General features: G+C 38.5%; 1 protein-coding gene across 5 annotated transcripts in view; it reads right to left on the bottom strand.

The window, feature by feature from the left end:
• The window catches only part of MAST4 (microtubule associated serine/threonine kinase family member 4), an 808,011-nt gene that overhangs the window by 131,987 nt on the left and 655,222 nt on the right, over positions 1–20,802 (bottom strand). For all 5 annotated transcript variants that reach the window (XM_043988945.1, XM_043988953.1, XM_043988971.1 and 2 more), the window contains one exon: positions 8,200–8,288. In XM_043988945.1, coding sequence (XP_043844880.1) covers positions 8,200–8,288 — 89 coding nt within the window. The remainder of the gene's footprint in view (positions 1–8,199; positions 8,289–20,802) is intronic.

Here is a 20,802-nt window from a genome sequence, read left to right as displayed (position 1 = left end):
GAATTTCAGCAGCCTCCCCCATGCCAAGTGCCTGTTTTCATCGGCCATGTGCTAGTTGCCAGACCCTACCTTGGGGTTCTGTCCTTGGACTCCTTGGGGCACAACAGCCTGACAACCCCTAGATTGCTTACTCAACTTCTACCTATTGCCAAATTCTCCTGACATCCCACTCATGCCTTGACATTTACTTCTGACTCACGGTGGGAACCACTGAATCAGAGACTCAGTGTTGGAAAGGCCCCCACAGGGCCAGTGACAACAGCCTGTACCTGACCAAGAGGAGTTCAAGAATCATTCAGACTCTGCTTAGAAATTTCCTATGATGGAAAACTCACCCTTTCCTTAAGCATTCCAATCAGAGGCAACTCTAAACATTAGAAGATGTTTTCCTTACATTAAGCTAAAACCAGTTTCTCTGTTATTTCAATCCAGTCAGCCAGTCATGGGTCCATCCACCAGCAAACTTCTACCCATTGTTCCCACTTCTGCCCTCTGAGGCATAGCACAACAAGCTTAATCCTTTTCTGTATTAGGACAACATTGCCAATACTTGTCTCTTTTTTCCTTCCTTTTCTTCTCCAGGCTAAACATCTCAGTTCTTTTAACAGCTCCTCCAAACCTCTCTGATTGGTCTCCTCTGGCCCTGATCCAGTTTCCCAGCATCCTGTCTAAGATGTAACTCCAGAATAGAATCCAATACTTCAAATATTGTCTGGATAGAGTAGAATCCCAGGGGACCATCTTCTGCATTTTAACTTCACTCCTTTCTTAATACAGATGAAAATTTCATTAGTTTTTTTGGGGTGTCTGGGGGGCTGCCATGTTGCACTATTAACCTATGCATAGCTTGAGATTCATTGAACCCCTCTTCCCCATCTCTTTATCATATGAACTACTGTCTAGAATAAACACAGGCCTTTACATATATTCCTGTTAAATTTTATCTTATTTACTGGCCTCTCTCTAACTTGTCCAGATATTTTTGGAGTTTTACTCTTGTCACCTGGTATGCTAACTACCCCTGTCATAGACCTGCCTGGCCCTTAATAATCCACTGAATTTTTAGACCTAGGCATCTCTAGTCTGACCTATCTCACTGCTTGCCAATTAATACCTGGTACTGCCAAGTGGACAGACTCAGTGAGGCTATCAGAAACAGCCCTAAATAGTGACTTCATTTAGTACTTGGACTTTGTGACATCTATTGTGCCTGTCACCCACATGTACAAAAATATTTATAGCAGCCCTCTTTGTGGTGGCAAACAATTGGAAATCGAGGGAATAACCATCACTTGGGGAATGGCTGAACAAGTTGTGGTATATGAATGTAATGGAATACTACTTTGCTGTAAGAAATAAGCAAATGGATTTCAGAAAAACCTGGAAAGACTTAAGTGGGCTGATGCTGAGTGAAATGAACAGAACCAGGAAAACATTGTACACAGTAACAGCAACATTGTGTGATGATCACCTGTGACTTGGCTCTTCTCAGCAGTGCAATGATCTAAGACAATTCCAAAGAACTCATAATAGAAAATGTTCTCCACATTCAGAAAAAAAGAACTGTGGATTCTGAATGCAGATTGAACCATACTGTTTCTATTTTTTGATTGTTTTGTTTGGTGTAGGTTTTTTTTTTTTTGCTTTTTTGAGGTATTTCCCTGGTGTTCTGATTCTTCTTACACAACAGGACTAACGCAGAAGTATGTTTAATGTGATTGTACATATATAACCTATATCAGATTGCTTTCTGTCTTGGGGAAGGGGGAGGGAGGGAAGGAAGGGAGGGAGAAAAATTTAGAATTAAAAATCTAATGAAAACAAATGTTGAAAACTATCTTTACATGTAACTGGAAAATAACAAAATACTCTTATGATAAAAAAAATAAAATACTGTGCCTGTCTTTTTTTTTTTTTTTTGAGGCAGTCAGTGTTAAGCCCAGGGTCACACAGCTAGTAAGTATCTGAGGTAACATTTGTTTTGTTTTGTTTTTTTAGTGAGGCAATTGGGGTTAAGTGACTTGCTCAGGGTCACACAGCTAGTAAGTGTTAAGTGTCAAGTGTCTGGGGCCGGATTTGAACTCAGGAACTCCTGAATCCAGGGCCGGTGCTTTATCCACTGTGCCACCTAGCTGCCCCTGAGGTAACATTTGAACTCAGGTTCTCCTGACTCCAGGGCCAGTGTTCCTCCCATTTTGTGCTCTTCTTTAAAAAATATATATATATAAATTACTATTTCTTGGTTATTCACTGTATTCTATATAGGTTGGATATTAGGCAAGTTATGTCTTGATAAATGAGGTATTAACATGCTAAAGTTCTGATACAGACTGTATTACAATTTGAGTTAAACCAATATTTTATCGGTCCAAAATTTAATACTTCCAAACATCAAGGGATTTCCAAAATACAGAGAACAAAATCCATGTTCATTTTAAGTATCATTCATCATGTTGAATATTTAGATTTAGTGCTTCTTATATTCATTTACCTTTCTCCCCTACGTGGCACAGTGGTAGAGTGTAGGATTTGAATCAGGAAGACCCAAGTCTGTGGCAAATGACCACATTGCTAGCTGAGCAAATGACTTCACCTCTCTGTGTCTCAGTTTCTTCATCTGTAAACTGGGGACAGCACCTACCTTCCAGGGTTATTGTGAGAGTCAAATGAGAAAATCTGTAAAAGCGCTTGGCAAACCCTCAAATACTATATAAATCAACATCCTCTTCCATTAAACAAATATTTAGGAGGGTAACGTCTAGTTGAGAAGATAATATAAGGGGTAACTATAAGAAAAAAATCCAGGCATACTAGAACTCACATTCAAATGAGTGCTAACTTTCACAAGTCACTTTGCAAGAATATACAAATAAATTTCAATGATGTTGCCATTCCTCAGAATATTTTTGTTTCTACTCTTTGGGTGGGTAGCCTAAGTGGCATAGTGAATAGAGTGCCTCGCTTGGAGTCAATAAGACTTATATATTCCTGAGTTCAAATCTGGTCTCAGACACATACTAGCTGTGTGCCCCCTGACAAGTCACTTAACCCCGTTTGTCTCAGTTTCCTCATCTGTCAAATGAACTGGAGAAGGAAATGACAAACCCCTCCAGTATCTTTGCCAGGAAAACCCCAAATGGGGTCAGGAAGATTTGGATATGACTGAAATGACTAAATAACAACTTTGTAGGTATGTGGCCCCTCCATATGAATATACTTAATGATAGCAAATCTTCAATCTCTGAGGGTTGGTTTGAGGTTTGTACACAGCAAAATGTCATCCAGATCCCTGATTAGGCTGGATAAATACTTTTGAGGTACAAAAGCACCATGTGACTATCACATACAAAGATTGGATTGCTTATGGCACGTTTTGGGTACTCAATAAATGTGTGTTAATTGTGTGGTTCATAAACTAGCTCTGAAGGAAATTCCCAAAGGGAAATTTGTCCTCCTATTGTTGTTTTCATTTTCTCCCCCACAACAATTCTATTTGGCTTTGGCATTTCTTTTAAGATAATACAAAAATAATATATGAGGCAGTAAATTCCTTAAGGAATTTCTGCTCCACTTGGGAAAAGATGAATATATTTTCTTCAACCCACCTAATTTCTAGTTTATAGCTAACTTCCTACACTTGTGGGCTTCCCTGGCCTCCTTGTTTGAAAAATCATTATACTATAGCATCCCCTTTTACTACTGTGATTGAGAGAGACATACATTTCAAGCGTATACATAAGCCTTAATGTATGTCCATACCTAATAGTGTATGCATGCACATTAATATCTTGAAATTCGTGATGTGGGTTACTATGAGAATGTGTTGAAATTTGACCTATGCTGAAGTAATAATGATATTCTGCTACTTCTCCTCAAAAAAAGGAGAAATTCATTCTCTTTCCATCCTGAATTTGTTCAACCTTTCTGGCTTCAGAAAATAGTCTGGGGATATGGGCAAAAAAGATTGACAGATAAAACAAAAAATTTATCCCAACATTCTATTCAAGCAACACTTATTCCAAACCTGAACTGTGAGAAAGCAAATAGCCAAAGGGATCTTTTTTTTTTTTTAATTTACCCACTCTCCTTTGCCCTACTCTACCTTTTGGAGGAAAGATGAACAACTGGGCAATAACAACAGGTTAATCAACAAGAAAGAATGGGAGGAAAGGGGAGCAGCTTGGGTAAACCTTAATTAACTGCTTAAATGACTGAGCTTGCTCTACTTGTCAAAAGATTTCATAATAAGGAAGGCTCCCCTTCCTTCAGATTTATTTCTGTAACACTGTTATATCTCCCCCACAAAAAGACTGCCAGATTCCCACCTGTCTCTGAGGTTATAATCATCTCTTTGTTCCCATCACACAAAAATACAACAAAACTATAAAATCTATTGCAAAAACAAAGTAACTCTCAGGATCAGAAAGACAAGCTCTTCTCTTCTTCTGATAAATATGAATAATGAAGTTCAACAGAGGGGAGGAGAAGGGGTTGTTCTGAGCCTCTGGATACCATAAAATAAACACTGGAATAAAGGTACTAGTGAAGTCATAGCTTCATTTCTTCCTCTTGTCAATATGATTAAAATAAAAAGAAGATTCAGCGATAAAAGGCTGATCGATGGGAACATAAGCCTGGGAGAGATTGCCTCAGAACAGTGACATATCACTGAACGATCAAAAACCCAAAGATTATGAAGTAGGAAAAATGAGCTCATGTTCAGCTGCACAGATATGGACAGATAACAGCGTGTCACTCAGACTGTCATGCTAGACCGGATACTTGGACTTTGAGTCATCCCTTTTGGTTTATTCAGTCCTGGCCCTGTACGATTATGAAAACAAAAAACAAAACTATTGAAACAATCATGTTCCATGCTTAGACTTTCAATTGCTAATCAAGACTGGCTGGAAAACAAAGCACAGTAAATAGTAAGCAGACCTGAGAGTCAGGAAGACCTGAATTAGAATTCTGACTTGGATAAGTATCGACTGTGCAACTCTGGGCCATTCATTTAAACTTTCAATGCCTCAGTCAACTTGGTTAAGACTACAAATCCTGGAATAGTTGTTAATCTGCATTGGTACAGAGTCTCCTCACTGGGAATGATTCCCTACGTCAATGAAATCACAGGTGTGTACTCAAAACTGAAGTCTGTGCAAAAAGAATTTATTCTCTTTCCCACTAAATGAGTTTTAAAATACAATACTGTGGTAGGCATCATATGGTGGAGTGAAACACACCAGTAGGCTGATAATAGGAGGCTTGGAGTTTTATTTACTGCCTAGTTGTGTGATCACGTAGGCATGTCACAAAGCACTCTAGGCCTCAGTTTTCTTATCTGTACAATGGGAGTAGTGAATCCTACATGTACTACCGACTGCAGAGAGTTGCTATGAAGAAAAAGCTTCTGTGACGTTAAAAGTTTAGATTAATTTGAATTATCATGATTTGAAAAATGAAGAGTTTGGCCTCTGATTTCTAAGACTCTATAGGACTTTCTTAGGGAACAAACCACACCCAGTCTTCATCATCTTTCTTTAATCATTATTTTTAGGGAAGGGGAGAAAGAGAAGAATAAGATGAGAGGTCAGTGATTTCTTCATGGTGGGGAAGGCCTAAATTGAAAACCAGTATTTGTATACCACTTTAAGGTTTGCAATGGGGCAGCTAGATGGCGCAGTGAATACAGCACTAGGCCTGGATTCAGGAAGACCTGACTTCAAATTTATCCCCAGATACGCATTAGCTGTGTGACCCTAGGCAAGTCACTTAACCCAATTTGCCTGTTTAAGAAGGAAATGGCAAACCATTCCAGTGTCTCCGCCAAGAAAACCTCAAACAAGATTTGGACACGATTGAAAAATGACTAAACAAAAGGTTTACAATGTGCTTTTATATCTGCTAACTCATCAATGCAGGTCTACAACTTGCAGAGGATTGTTATCCGGAGGACTGAGGAATTAAGCGACTTTCTTGTGGTTATAAATCTGGTATGTAGGAAAGACAGGATCTGAATCCAGGTCTTGATCACTTGAAGGCCATATTTCTATCAGTTATGCTATGCTGCTTGTAACTCTAGAATGCTCCTGAACAACTTTATCCATCTCACAAGAAATCTAGACTCTTGAAGGATTCTCTTGTCAGTGAGCACTTGCCAGTTACCTTCCCTAATCACAGAAGAAAGACAGAAGATTCCAAGTGTCAGGAGCATTTTCACAGGGTCTTCAGGACAGGGGGGAAAGAAGAAGCATTTATCAAGTTCTCATTATGTGTTAGGGACTATGTTATATATTTTATAAATACTATCTCATTTGATCTTTTAAATAACCGTATGAGGTATGAACTAATAGTATTTACATTTTTTGGGGGGGGAACAATAGTATCTACATTTTACAACTGAGGAAACTGAGGCAGGTAAACGTTAAATGACTTGCTCAGGTTCACACTACTAGTAAGAGTCTGAGACTGAATTTGAACTCGGGTCTTCCTGACTTCAGAAGTTGCTCTAATCCTACTGGATTATCCATTTTTCTAGATAATTGTCCAGCATGAAGTGGAGTGTATATTACTGTAGATAATGATAATGAATGATTTGGGGGGCAGCAGACTGCTAATAAAAACAAATCCATGTGTGTCAGCAGAAAGTGAGCATAGCAAACTGTCTAGTTCAACGTGCTATTGCTTTTCTCATGGTTTATTGTTCAAGAACTGACTAAGTTGCCTTGAAAGGTAATGGATTCCCCCTTCTTGAACTTCCAGTAGAGGCCAGATGACCTCTTGTCAGGAATGTTACAATGGAGATTCTTTTTGTCTATGTGTTTGACTAGTTGGCTGAAGTGATCCCTTCCTACTCTGAAATTCTGTGATTCAACGATGTCCTGAACTTCGGACCATTAATCTCTCTGGACTTGCTTAAGGTACCAGCTTCCATTTCTGTATTTTTTTATTCTGAATTTAACAAAATGTAAACAAGATGACCATTTCCATGAACAAAGCAGAACAAAGGGCATTTATACATGCAAATCTGCACCACAAATAGTTTGCTTCTTCCCTCCAAGTACAAGTACACAACAAATTCAGTAGCTTCCACTTTGTACAGTGCTCCTGCCTCACAATTTCGATTTCTTTTTTTCTTTTTCTGGGGGGCAATGAGGGTTAAGTGACTTGCCCAGGGTCACAAAGCTAGTGTCAAGTGTCTGAGGCTGCACTTGAACTCAGGTTCTCCTGCATCCAAGGCCAGTGCTTTATCCACTGCTCCACCTAGCTGCCCCAACAATTTCAATTTCAAGAACAATTCCCCTGGCCACTAATCTTCTTTCTATTATGAATCCCCCTCCATCCTCATCCCAATGCTGCCACCCAAATGCTGTGGCCGAACCCTTTTCCTTCTTCCTCCCCAAAAAAGGTTTCAATCAGTAGAGAATACAGAGTAAAAAGAAACCTACTTTGTCAGCCAATACCCAATGAGAAAGAACCACAGAGATCCTTCAAGAACCCTTCTAGAACAGATAAGCTACAATAACCCCTACTGATCAAATGAGGTTCCAAACTTTGGCCAAGATACTTCTTTTTTCTTTTTCTTTTCTTTTCTTTCTTTCTTTTTTTGGGGGGGGTGAGGCAATTGGGGTTAAATGACTTGCCCAGGGTCACACAGCTAGTAAGTGGCAAGTGTCTGAGGTTGGATTTGAACTCAGGTCCTCCTGACTCCAGGGCCTGTGCTCTATCCACTGCACCACCTAGCTGCCCTGGCCAAGATACTTCTTAAGTCTAGAAATCTGGGCAAGAAAGATTTCCTGGGGAATTCTGCACACCACTCCAAAAAGTATGTAGAAGGCACCCTTCAAGTGGCATCAGCTAGTTTAAAACAATCTGAAAAATATATGAAGACTCTAATATTGCTTCATCTGAACTTAAACAGGGAGAACCACTGTTGATTAACTTGAAAAAGGAATAAAACTGGAAAAGAAAGTTGCTTTTTCAAGAGGTTAGACTCTCCAAGCATTTTAGAGATAATTTAGAAGGTTTATAAAAGGTTAAGGTTTAGGCAGAAACAGAAATTGTCTTTCCTAAGAATGGAAAATTAAAACCATTATGAAAAGAAGCTACAAAGATGCACCTGAGTCCTCATAACAACTGGATTTTTTTTAAATAAAAGGAAGCAAAAGAACTGGCACAAAATAATGCATGGGAAATTACCTGCATGAGCAGAGAGGGGGGAGTGTGGACGAGGCAATGCTGGTGACTGGCCATTTCCTATTAAGCTTTTCCGGTTACTTGTTCGGCAACTGAAAGAAAAAAAGAAAAGAAATAAAAGAATGAAAGGGAGAAGAAGGTCAAGCTTTAAAATCCAAATTTATTCTGAATCACATACAAGCAAATTTAAAGAAGGGACATAATAAGTGGTAGCAACCTATTTCTCTATGCTATTAATGAAGTGACTGCCTACCAAAACACAGCCATATACATTTGCAGGGTGATTGCATCTTGTCTTTATTTGATTTTTATTTCTTTCTCAATTTCCTGTAAAACATTTTAAAGCATTTTTCAAAAATTTTGAGTTTCAAATTTTATCCCTTCTTCCCCTTCCCCCTCAAGAAGGCAAGCAATTTGATATAGATTATACACATGTAGTTAGATTGCATCTTGTCTATTAGAAAATAAAACTGATTAATAAACTGTAACACCATTAATATTCCTCATCATCAGTGGAGCTGTAATAAAAAGTGATCTTTTTTGTCCATAAAGTACGTGACACATTCTATCCAGAGAATAAATTTAGTTTTCAAATCAATTATAAAACTATGGGGAACATCTTTGTTTACATGTAATTTCTAACACAAAATCATGTGCAATGAAGAGCAATGACTTATCAATCTTACAGTGATACACTAATTAAAAATCTAATTATTGAAACAAAATTCACATCTGTGCCTTTTTCTTTCTTTCTTTTTTTTTTTTAGTGAGGCAATTGGGGTTAAGTGACTTGCCCAGGGTCACACAGCTAGTAAGTGTTAAGTGTCTGAGGCCGGATTTGAACTCCTGACTCCAGGGCCGGTGCTCTATCCACTGTGCCACCTAGCTGCCCCACATCTGTGCCTTTTTGTCAATAGAACAGACAATGTCTCCTAAGATAAATATATTCTGTCACTTATTTAAAAAAAATTCTTGTATACTGCATTCAAATTCATGGTACTTCCCACTCAGAGTTAATTGACAGGTATCTCCAAAGTAAATCTAAACTTTTATTAAAATATCACAAAAGAGTGATTTTTTTACATGTGTGATCCCTGTTAGTTTTAGCCCATGCCATCCACTTTCCTCAATACACCGATAAAAGAGCTAGACAAGTATATTTTCTGGTTTCATGGGAAACTATATATAGATATATACATAGGCATGTATACATATATGTATGTGTGTGTATGTATGTATGTATGCATGTATGTATTTTGAAACCTCTTTAAGTAGTATTAGCTAATTTTATTGTTCCTCCTGGAGCTTTCAACACCTCCTACTATTGTTTGTGAGTTTAATTAAGACAATGTTTACTCCTCCTAAGGTTGCTAATGAAGTTGTTAAATAAGACTGGACCCTTGATGCTTAATTATAAGTGGAGTTTTGTGATGCAGACTCTTACCTATCCAGAATTAGATAAGTTTAATTCATAACCTTTACATCAGAGGCCATCATTTTTAACAAAACAATGTTGTAAAATATGTTTTGGGTTCATACAAAACGAATGTCTATTTCAGTGGAGGAATATTCAATATCAGTGGTAACATTAATGAAAAAAAATGGATAACGTTGATGAGATTTATAAAATCCTAGATATTTTGTCTTCATGGCAACTCTAAATAATACAAGAGCAAATGACTTACAATAAAGGTTAATTGCTATTAAAAATAGCAAAGGAAGGATGTGTTGTTGTTTTTCACTTAACATTTAGCATCTGATTCAGTCATTTATAAAGATTTCATTTTGACAACTTTAATTATTAATGTTTATATTTGTAATGTAGATAAATAAGAAATGTGAACTGCTATTGATGTAAGGTTAAGTCTGTGCTGATGACAGCATTTTAACACAACAGAATTATTAAATTTGGTAGGAGGGTTGTCAACATGACATGTTGACTTAGTTGAAGCAAAGGATTAAGAAAAGATCTTTCTTACATGAATAATCACTGCAAACAAAAACTGGATTTTCTAAGGTACAGCTGGGAAAATTAATATATTCCAAAGACCAAATACAAAGAGCCAACACTACCAAATAAAGACAAAAATACAGCATGCATTTTACATTTTCAGTATAGTCAACATTGGAAGGAAGGAAAGTGACAATTTCAATGATATCAATATGTTAAAGACAGTATGGGGAAATAAGAACTTAAAAAGAGATCTGATCACCATGATCAATTGAAATTATAGATAACAAGTGAAATTACAGATAAATTATGTTTGCATACTCCATAAAGATTTGTTATCTTTACAAATGTATGGTTCAGATCTAATTCATGTAAGAGGATGTAGCTGCTATTTTGTTTTTATTAATTCCACAACATGTAACTAAAAACAAAAAGTCTTCAGAATTTTAACTATGTGCCTTAAATTTTATGGTGCTACAGAATTAATTTAATCAAATTTTTATTACATGTGAAGACTATAATAAAAATAGCTAACATTTACATAACACCTTAAGGTTTGCCAAGCACTTTATGTATACTCTCTCATGTAAGCCTCACAATCACTGTGGGAGGTAGGTGCTATTATTACCCTTATTTTACAGATGAGAGGACTAAGCTGGAGAAGGGTTAAATGACTTTCTTTCCCAGTCTATCACAGCCAGTAAAGGTCTGTTGCTTTTGTTCAGTCATTTCATTTGTGTTTGACTCTTCCTGATCCCATGTGGGGTTTTCTTGGCAGAGATCCTGGACTGGTTTGCCATTTCCTTCTCCAGCTCATTTGATAGATGAGGAAACTGAGGCAAACAGGGTTAAGTGATTCATCCAGGGTCACACAGCTAGTAAGTTTATGAGGCTAGATTTGAATTCAGGAAAATAAGTCTTCCTAACACAAGACCTGGCATTCTATCCACTGTGCTACCTAGCTGCCCAGTAAGTAAGTATCTGAGGTAAGATTAAAATTCAGATCTTCATGACTTCCAGAGTCTTATCTAATACAGCAAATACTCTGGCCTTTTCTCTCTAGTAGGGGAATTGTGTGTGTGTGTGGGGGGGGGGGGAGTACTGAAGGGGGAGAAATAAGCATTTATAAAGCACCTACTATGTGCCAGGCCATGTGTTAAATGCTTTACAAATATTATCTCATTTGGCCTTAACAATAACTCTGAAAGGTAAGTGCCGTTATTAATCCCATTTTATAGTTAAGGAAAATGAAGCAGAGGCACTTGAAGTGATTTATCCAGAATTGCACAATTAATTAATGGTTAGAGGCTGAATTTTAACTCAGTTCTTTACAACTCCAGGCCCAACACTATCTGCTGTGTTGAGGCCTGGAACAAATCCCACACCCATTCACAAACATGATAAACTAAGTTGAAACATATTCATTTCAGAGTGAAAGAGAATTCCTTGTATTTTAGCCAAAGTTGCTATACTTGAATTTCTGCCTCATTGTCCTCTACCCCACCCAACACCACCCCTCAGGGTGAGGAAAGTGCAGGTGATGCCCTACCTAGCAAAACAGGAACATTTATTTCCATTGTGGCAGGAAATTCCCGGCTGATTTGCGTAATTTGCTTGTGACCAGCACTGAAATACACATAAAGGTTTACCTGCTGCTGCATTAATGCCAGAGGACAACGGTGTCACTTCTGTGTACTCAGTTAAAATCAGTTCAGACTGCATCTGGACATTCCCTCCCTAAAGAAGTCATCTTTGACTCTTCTTTCCTCTTCCCTCTCCCCCCTTCAGTTGTCAGGTCCGGCAGATTTTATCTCCATTATTATCACTTCTATCCATCCCTCTCCCTTTCCTCCCCAGAAAACCTACTATCCAGTTTCTTTGCCTTTGGGCAATAACCCCTCTAATCCATCCATCTCTCACACAGCTGCCAAAGTCATTTGTTTGATGCTCAGGGATGACGCCATCATCCTCTGCTCAGAAACTGTCAGTGGTTTCCCATCATTACAGTTTCTTGGCCTGGCATTTTATAATAACAGATCAGAGCTGACATTTATGTAGCATTTTACAAATTTGCCAAGTGTCTGACACCCATTACCTCCACTTGAGCCTCACAACATCCCAGTGAGGTAGGTGCTACAAGTAATATGTTTATCTCCCTTTTTGTTGAAGGGTAAACTGAGGCTCAGGATGATAGAGAAGGTGTTTGGACAGAAACATTTGCCTGTCTTGGGTTTCAGGTCGGGGGACACTTCTCAAAAGTGCTTCTTTCCCTCCTTGGAAGCTGAAGAAGAAGGTCTTAAAAATGTCATTTCCTAAGGACAATGTGTATGGCTTCTTTTTTGAACTTGGAGAGTATTACTGTTAACTACTGGTAACAGAACGAAGTATTTCCTTTCAAAACCTAAATTCGGGCAGAAATATGCAAGAGGAAGACTAAATCAAATATTAAAAAAAATGAAGGTACAAATGAAAAAGGGGATGAAAAAGGATAAATGTAATGAAAATAGGACAGAAGTGAGTGATCATGTTTAAGGATTAATTAATCCTTCATTCAACATGGCCCCTCTGTTAGAAGAAAATCTTGGGAAAAACCAAGTAGCCACTGAAATGTTTTGTTTCCTAAACAAAGCCAGTCCCTGGCTACTTTCTAGATAAACAAACATAAATAAGGACACAAGAGGCAGATAGGGAGCTGACCCAAGAGTCAGATGAGACCTGGGTCCAAATCCTACTTCTGACACAACCTGGCTGTATGACTCTCGGAGAGTCACTTAACCTCTTAATGCCTTAGGCAATTCTCTAAAAGTACAAGTTGTAGTGCAGGTACTGTGGTCTGCATTGGTAGGAGCTGATAAATCAGGAGTTCTCTAACCTGATGAATTCATCCAGTCTAAACCAAAAAAAAAGGGGGAGGGAAGGAATAAGTATATTTGTTGTTGTTGTTGTTGAGGAGTTTCAGTTGTGTCCTACTTTCTGTGACCTCCATTTGGGATTTTCCTGGCAAAGATACTGGAGTGGTTTGCCATTTCCTTCTCATCTTGACAGATGAAGAAACTGAGGTGAAGAGGGTTAAGTGACTTTACCAGAGTCACACAGCTAGGAAATATATGAGGCCTATTTTGTACTCAGGTCCTCCTGACTCTAAGGCTGGTGCTCTATCCACTGCACCACCTAGTTGCCCAAATACATATAGAGAAAAATAATAATTTCTTAGGAACTTGCATTTGGGAGGAAGGGGGCATGAAAAGGGACACTAAAGGTCTGTGTTTAATTACATGTTGTAGAAAAGAATATTAATTTCGACCTTGCGGGGGGAGGGGGTGTTTTGGGTTTTTTTGGCTATACCATACAATAACCTGAAAACAGTTCAGCACAGTGACTAGAATGAACAGTTCCAACACAGTTCACAGCTTAAAGAATAACACCCTACTTACACTGAATATAGGAATACATGTGAGCTCATTTTCTGGAGCACTTACACAATACAGCCTAAGCTTTGACACACTTGGTTCCCCAAACTCAGATACACTAAGAATCAATACAACATGTAACATCCCACGGGATAAAATCCCCTTCCCTCCTCCAAAAAATCTTATGTTAGAATTCACCCCCATCAGACAAAAGTCTGGTCTCTTTCTCCTCAATATCTAGTGCTGATCTTGACATAGGAGTCTAACCTTTGGACCCAAATAGAGCATAAAAGTCATGGCATCATATGTTAAAACACATGAGAAGAGTTAAATGGACTGTGCCTCCCATGCCCCCTCCCAGCTATAATCATCAAGATCTAAGAGTCCTGGGTAGGGACTGGACTTGTGATTTTCAATGATAAGAGAAACTCCTCAAGGAGGAAACTTCCTCTCCTAAAGTAGTTAGCACTGGGGCAGCTAGATGGCACAGTGGATAAAGCACCGGCCCTGGAGTCAGGAGGACCTGAGTTCAAATCTGGCCTCAGACACTTAACACTTACTAGCTGTGTGACCCTGGGCAAGTCACTTAACCCCAATTGCCTCGCTTAAAAAAAAAAAGTTTCAAGTAGTTAGCACCTTCTTTGCAATGTAAAATCTTGGAGAATTTCCTAGAGCAATAGAAGTTTATAAGATCTGCAGGATCACACTTGAATCCAGGTCCTTGGGGTGCTAAAGACAGATCTCTAACCATTGGACAGCTTCTAGGCTAATTAGTAGGAGAGATAATTCAATTAGTAGCTCTTAGTAATAGGTTTAATTCAAAGGAGCTGAAATGTAAGATAAGGTGAAGGGAATTTCCATTGTGGAAAATTCTCCAGGTAATTGCTTTAGATTTGGTAGAAAAGTCTAAGGAAGCTGCCTGAGAAACAGAGGTCAGGTGACTGACCTGAGGTCTGCTAGTGTGAGGCAAGATGTGAACCCAGATTTTCCAACATCAAACCTAGCATTCTCTTCACTACTGTGCACTGTCTCTACAAATCACTTCAAACTTCTCTTTGGAAAAGGCCATGGTTCAAATTCTAGCTCTAACACGACTACAGTGGGACAAGCCATTTACCCTCCTTTGGACTGGACTCATTTTTTGTCACTCTGGCCTCAGACACTTGCTAGCTCTGTGACCCTGGGCAAGTCACTCAACCCTGTTTGCCTCAGTTTCCTCATCTATTAAATGAGCTGAAGAAGGAAATGGCAAACCACTCTAGTATCTTTGCCAAGACAACCCCACATAGGGTCACGAAGAGTTGGCGCTGATTGAAACCAATGAAAAATCAAAACAAGAGACCGGCTGTGACGCAGGGTATTTGGCACCCACGGAACAAGGAGAATCATGCTCTGTGCATGAGGATGTCACAGATGAAAAGGTAGTCAAGGTAGAGAAGCACTAGGGAGTGGCAAAGCAGCCACAAGGAAGTACCTTGTATGTATGGACGGCCTTTGGCCAGGAGTATTATGAGAAGTGAACAGGCTAGCCACACCTTTTCACTGGATCATAGCTGTTCCTCTCCAATAAGTAGCAGAAAAGTTTCACAGGGAACTTTACAGTCTCCAATCTAGGACAAATGGTACTTTTCTGGCAAACAGGAAAGAATATTGATTTCCTTTACCTCCTATGCCACCTAGGTCATACAGTACACAGGAGAAGAAGGCTCACACACTGGACATATTTTGTCTAAGGGTGCCCAACTATTTTTGTTTCTTGTTTATAGCGTCAGTGGGCTCGAGGCCAGCCCAGTTAGTTGTTCATGGTGTGAGAGAGTCCATGGGGCCTTTAAAAACTAAAACATAACATCTGGTTCTACACAGGCTACCACCTAACAGGAGAGACTTTTACTTCTTCTCTCCCCAGGTTCACCAAGCCTCTGAGGCCTACCAGGCCATGACCTTCTGTAATTTCCCTAGATGACTGAAATCCAGCTCCATTCTCAAAATAACATTTATTTAGGGAACTGAATACTAATCAACTCTGATAATGTCCAGGTAATTTTGGGGAGGGAGAAAGCCCACTAGCAGTAATTTTTATGTCCATAGCTGACTACAAAGGCCAGCACTGAATTGGACATATGGTCTTTAACTAGCCATCGTTGAGGGTTCTTAATAACATAATGAGTTAGGAGAGAGGCGTTCCAGCAATTCTAGGAAGCTGGTCTACAATTTATTAATAAATCTTGATAGAGTAGCCCATTTATGAAAATAAATTGATGTAGGAGGCTAATGAGACACCAAAGCTTTACCATACGTGAACATCTGCTAACTTTTGCTACAGTGTATTGAGTATTACCATCCATTATACAAGAAGTATTACAAAGCAATGATGATTTTTAAAAAAAAATAACTGCTCTGCATGTAGTCAGTGAAGTTGGGACTTACAGAGAATTAAAAGTACACAAATCAACACAGACATATCTTTTAAAATGAAAGTCAGAAGCAGCTAGGTGGCACAGTGGATAAAGCACCGGGCCTGGATTTAGAAGGACTTGAGTTCAAATTCGGCCTCAGACACTTGACACTTACTAGCTGTGTGACCTTGGGCAAGTCACTTAACCCTCATTGCCCCTCAAAAAAAACAATAAAAATCAAATGAAAGTCAGTGATGTGTAAGTGTAAGGAAATATCTGTCTGGCCAAGTTTTCCTCAAGGGAATACTTCACTGTGTCAAGGATCTAGGATTTCATTGGTGCTAATACTCTTCCTTCCCCTTCAGATTTAGCACATCATTTTAAAAAAAATGCTAGAACCAAAAATGGAATCACCCCTCACAATTAGGCACTTACATGACAGATTTGCAGTACCATGCTGGGCCCTACTTGAAGTCTTCTAATTTGGTAGGGCCTACATAGAGTTGGTGCTCCACAGCCCAAGTTTTTGGTAGTAACAAGCATTTGCATGGTGCTTTAAGGTTTGCATAGCACTTTACATATGTTATCTCATTTAAAATTTTCACATCCAGCCTGTGAGTCAGGTGCAGTTATTATCCCCATTTTATAGATGAAACTGAGGGCCTAGAAGTGACTTGCCCAGGGTTGAATAGCTCATAAATGATTAAGGCACTATTAGAACTCAGGTCTTTCTCACTCCAAGGTCCAGAGCTCCACCTACCCTAACACCTAGCTGTCATTGTAAAAAGCAGCTCCAGGCCACAAATTTAAATAGAGGACTTGGAGGGGAAGTTGGGGGGGGGGGGAGGAAGGGAAGGAGAGACTGGAAAGGGAAGAACACTAGGAATAGGCATTCATCTTCAAGATTTTAAGGAAAAGTAAATTTAGAAATATAATTTTGCATGTAATGTGCGTGTGTGTGTATTTCACAACCCTACCTCAATCACTCAACAGATGTGATCAGCTTTTTATTTTATTTTATTTTATTTTATTTTGCGGGGCAATGGGGGTTAAGTGACTTGCCCAGCTAGTAAGTGTCAAGTGTCTGAGGCCAGATTTTAACTCAGGTACTCCTGAATCCAGGTCCGGTGCTTTATCCACTGCGCCACCTAGCCGCCCCTGACCAGCTTTTTATAAATAAGGTTTTCTATAAGTCAAGATCCCCTTTAAAGTACAGACTCTTGTTTACTTGGGTTAGGAAGGGAATGGCATGACTGGCTAAATGAGAAGCTAACCAAATATCTGGGGACTTTAAATAATGGCAGAAATCCTTGCAGTTTTTCAGTTAAGCTCTGGTATTCTAAGTCTAGTAGCAGAAAATTTCTAATTTGAGACATCTCTTGGAAGGAGAAGAAAATTTACATTTGTTAATGATTGTTAAGTTCCTATTAAAAAGAACATAAAAAAAAACACACAAAAAAACCCAGAAGAAACCTAAGAGGTCATCCAGCCAAATATGTTTCTGAACAAAGAACTTCTCTACAATCATACCTTCTCAGCCTTTGTTTAAAGGCCTGATCAGGGAGAATTCATCACCTCCTAAGAGGCTGCTGGGTGGCTCGCTGGATATAATGCTGGATGTGGAGTCTGGACACTGGACTTCAAATTTTACTTCACTGACTAGCTGTGTGTGACTCAGAGCACATCAGTTAGTGTCTCTCTGCCTCAGTTTCCTCATTTGTAAAATAGGGATGCTAAGAGCACCTACCACCCAGAGCTTTTGTGAGGATCAAATTATCTGATACATGGATAGTGCTTTGAAACCATTAAAGTGATATGTAAATATTAACTATTATTTTTAAAAACTGAAGCTATCATATAATACTGTATTTTCCTCACTCAGTGTGATGCTTTGAACATATAACATTCTTCCCATAAATATTTGTTGAATGAATGAATGAAAGACTATAATGTCCATCCCTCAGTATTTTAACCAGGGAAACAAAATAATCACACAAATAAAGCAATTAAAGAACAGTTTAAAAAGTTACTTATGAATCAATGTCAGAGCATCTACTACATGCCAGGCATAAGGTGATGAAAAAACAAAATGGAAACAGTCTCTGCCTTGAAGCAGCTTACAGTCTACCTAAAATAAACTAGAAGGTAGCACCAAAGAAGAATCTCTATATTAAACTCCTGGGGACCTAGAAAGGGAAACTGTATGGATTTCAAATTCATCTGAGAATTTAATAGAGCCCTTACCTCTCAAGAAAATGCAATTTCTTCCTAATATCTGTTTATAAATATTAAATACAGGAAAATTAACAAAAATAAAATAAAATTTCCCCTAAATTTTCAAATTAAAAATGGATTTTGTAGGCTCAAGATCCATGATTGTCTACTTTGAGGGGATGACATCATTATTCAGTTTAAATAAAGGCTAGCATTTCATAGGGTCAAAGATTTAAAGGTGAAAGAGCCTTTAGAGACTAGTTAATATCAGAGCTCTTAACCTGGGATGTATGAGGGTCTATGGTTTGATTCTGAGAGGTCCAGGAACTTGGATGAGGGGGGGAAAAGTTATGTCCTTATTTTCAGTAACTTCTAACAAAAAATTAGCATTTGCTTCAGTTATTTAAAAACATTACTGGTCTAGGGTTTCACTGGTTTCAGCAGACTTCCCCAGTGGTCCTTGACACAAAAAAAAAGGTTAAAGAGAACCCTGATTTAATTCAACTTTCTTCGCTTTATGGGTGGAGTAACTGGGGCCTAGAGAGTAGAAATGATTGGTCCAAGATCACAGTTAAAAAGTAGCTGAGTTAGTAGCTGGACCCCCCAGCCTCTAATTCCAGATCCAGAAGCTCTTTGATGTATTTGCCCTTGTAAAAAAGCAGAGAGCAGGGTCTGCCTTTCAGCCTGATTTCTGAAACATTAACTGAATGGGTTTGTCTTCTAAAATGTTGCTTTATTTTTAACAAATAAAGCAAAATCGGGAGGAAGACCCCAAAGCAATGTGCATATGAATAATGAAGGCTTTTATTTTTCTACGTTGTCATCATAAATTTGTTAACTTTTATGTACCGCTATCATTTAAAATCAAAATTTTAAGATAAATTCAAAGGAACATTTTGTTAAAACTAAACTTTCCTAAACAAAGGCTATAATATTGAGGTATTCCTTTCTAATCTATTTTAAAATTCCGTCAGCTTCATTTGCTACACCAAGAAACACTTTATGAGCAATGAAGTACTTGTTTAGTCTACTGGCTTCATTAGTTCTATAGTTAAATCTGATCTGTTAAAGTAGTTAGAAGATTAATTCTCCCTCAGGAGAGGACATTATCACTCCTTTCTGAACTTGAATGAGCTAAGAGCCTCTTTCTGTGACCATCTGGGCAAGTAGTACAGGTGTTGTCCTATCCCTGTGACCTTGGTGAATCACTCACTCAGCAGCTCCAGGCATTAGTTTCCTCATCTGTAAAATGGGGAGTTAGTGTAAATTAATCTCTGAGGTCTCTTCTAACAATAAAATCATAGGTTATTAGTCTTTTCTTCCTTCTCCCCTGGCTGCCCCAATAACACTTGTTCCCATTTTAGCTGGCCTCCCAACTGCTTAGGAATCCCTTTCATTTGCACTGAAAATCAACATGGGAGAAGAAGCAGATAGAAAAGGCAATTGTCTAGAGGCTAGAAAATGCTGCCTTAGAACAATAAATGGCCTTGGCTTAATTCTATCCCAAACAATTCCTAGGGGGAAAAACAATTTGGCCAGCATGAAAAAAATGAGGGCAAAACACTTTCTCCATTCAGGGAACCAAATTACAGATTTACAGCCCACTGTATCTCTGCTCATATGGTCGGGGGGAGGATTGGGCTCAAGAAGCATCTTAAGAACCAATTAAGGAATATGGGGACATTTCAAATTCACATATACTATAAATGAGAAGTAATAATGTAACAGAAAGACACCATTGGGCTGGGTCACTGGCTACATAATTCTGGTCAAGTCATTTAACCTTTATAAAAATCAGTTTCTTTATAAAATGGGAAGGAAGCAGGCCTATATAGTCTATGAAATATCTTTTACTCCAAAATATTACGATTCCAAAGAAGTTGAAGATCCCAAAATACTAGAAATGTTAAGTTTCACACCCGTTCTGATACAGTTATGCACAGTCAAGTTATAGAATTGGGTGGTGGGGGTGGGGGAGAAAGCATATTTGGCTTTTGAGTGTCAACAAGTTCCTTAAGGACAGGGAGTCTTTCTCTTTCCTTCTTTCCTTCCTTCTTCCTTCCCTCCCTCCCTCCTTCCTTCCTTCCCTTTCTCCCCTTTAACTTTCCTTCAGGTTTGTATTCAAAGTGTCTAGCATTATGTCTTACACATATTACATGCTTAATAAATAGTCCCTAAATTGTAATAAAGTGAATTAAACGTTCACCTTTAAAACTAAACATTTGTCAAAAGAATGTATTTAGATGAGCATTGGGAAGCTCTTGCATCCTTTTCTTCATTTTCTGTAAGAAAGGGGATATGGTAAGCCAATAAGCAATCTTGTACCCTGATTTTTGCTGTTCATTTCCTTTAATAAAAAATTAGACTCTCACAAAATAATATTTTGTAATGACACAAATGCCAGTTGTTATAATGGGCATGGGAGTAAAGGAGGAAAAAACAACATGGAAAAGACCAGGAAAACCGTCCAGAGGGACATTAAAATAAATACTACATTCATGCATTAAGTACTTATAATTCACTGCTGCTTCAGCTACTGGCTTTCAACATGAAAAAAGCAGTCCTTGAAGAAGGAAACAATAATCTGCCTTAGCATGGAAACAACAAAAGGTCATCCACATACATCTTGCCTCAA

This window comes from Dromiciops gliroides, chromosome 1 (genome assembly GCF_019393635.1).
Source record: "Dromiciops gliroides isolate mDroGli1 chromosome 1, mDroGli1.pri, whole genome shotgun sequence".
Classification (NCBI taxonomy): domain Eukaryota; kingdom Metazoa; phylum Chordata; class Mammalia; order Microbiotheria; family Microbiotheriidae; genus Dromiciops; species Dromiciops gliroides.
Note: the sequence above shows the minus strand (reverse complement) of the source record. Positions and strands in the feature narration are given on the sequence as shown.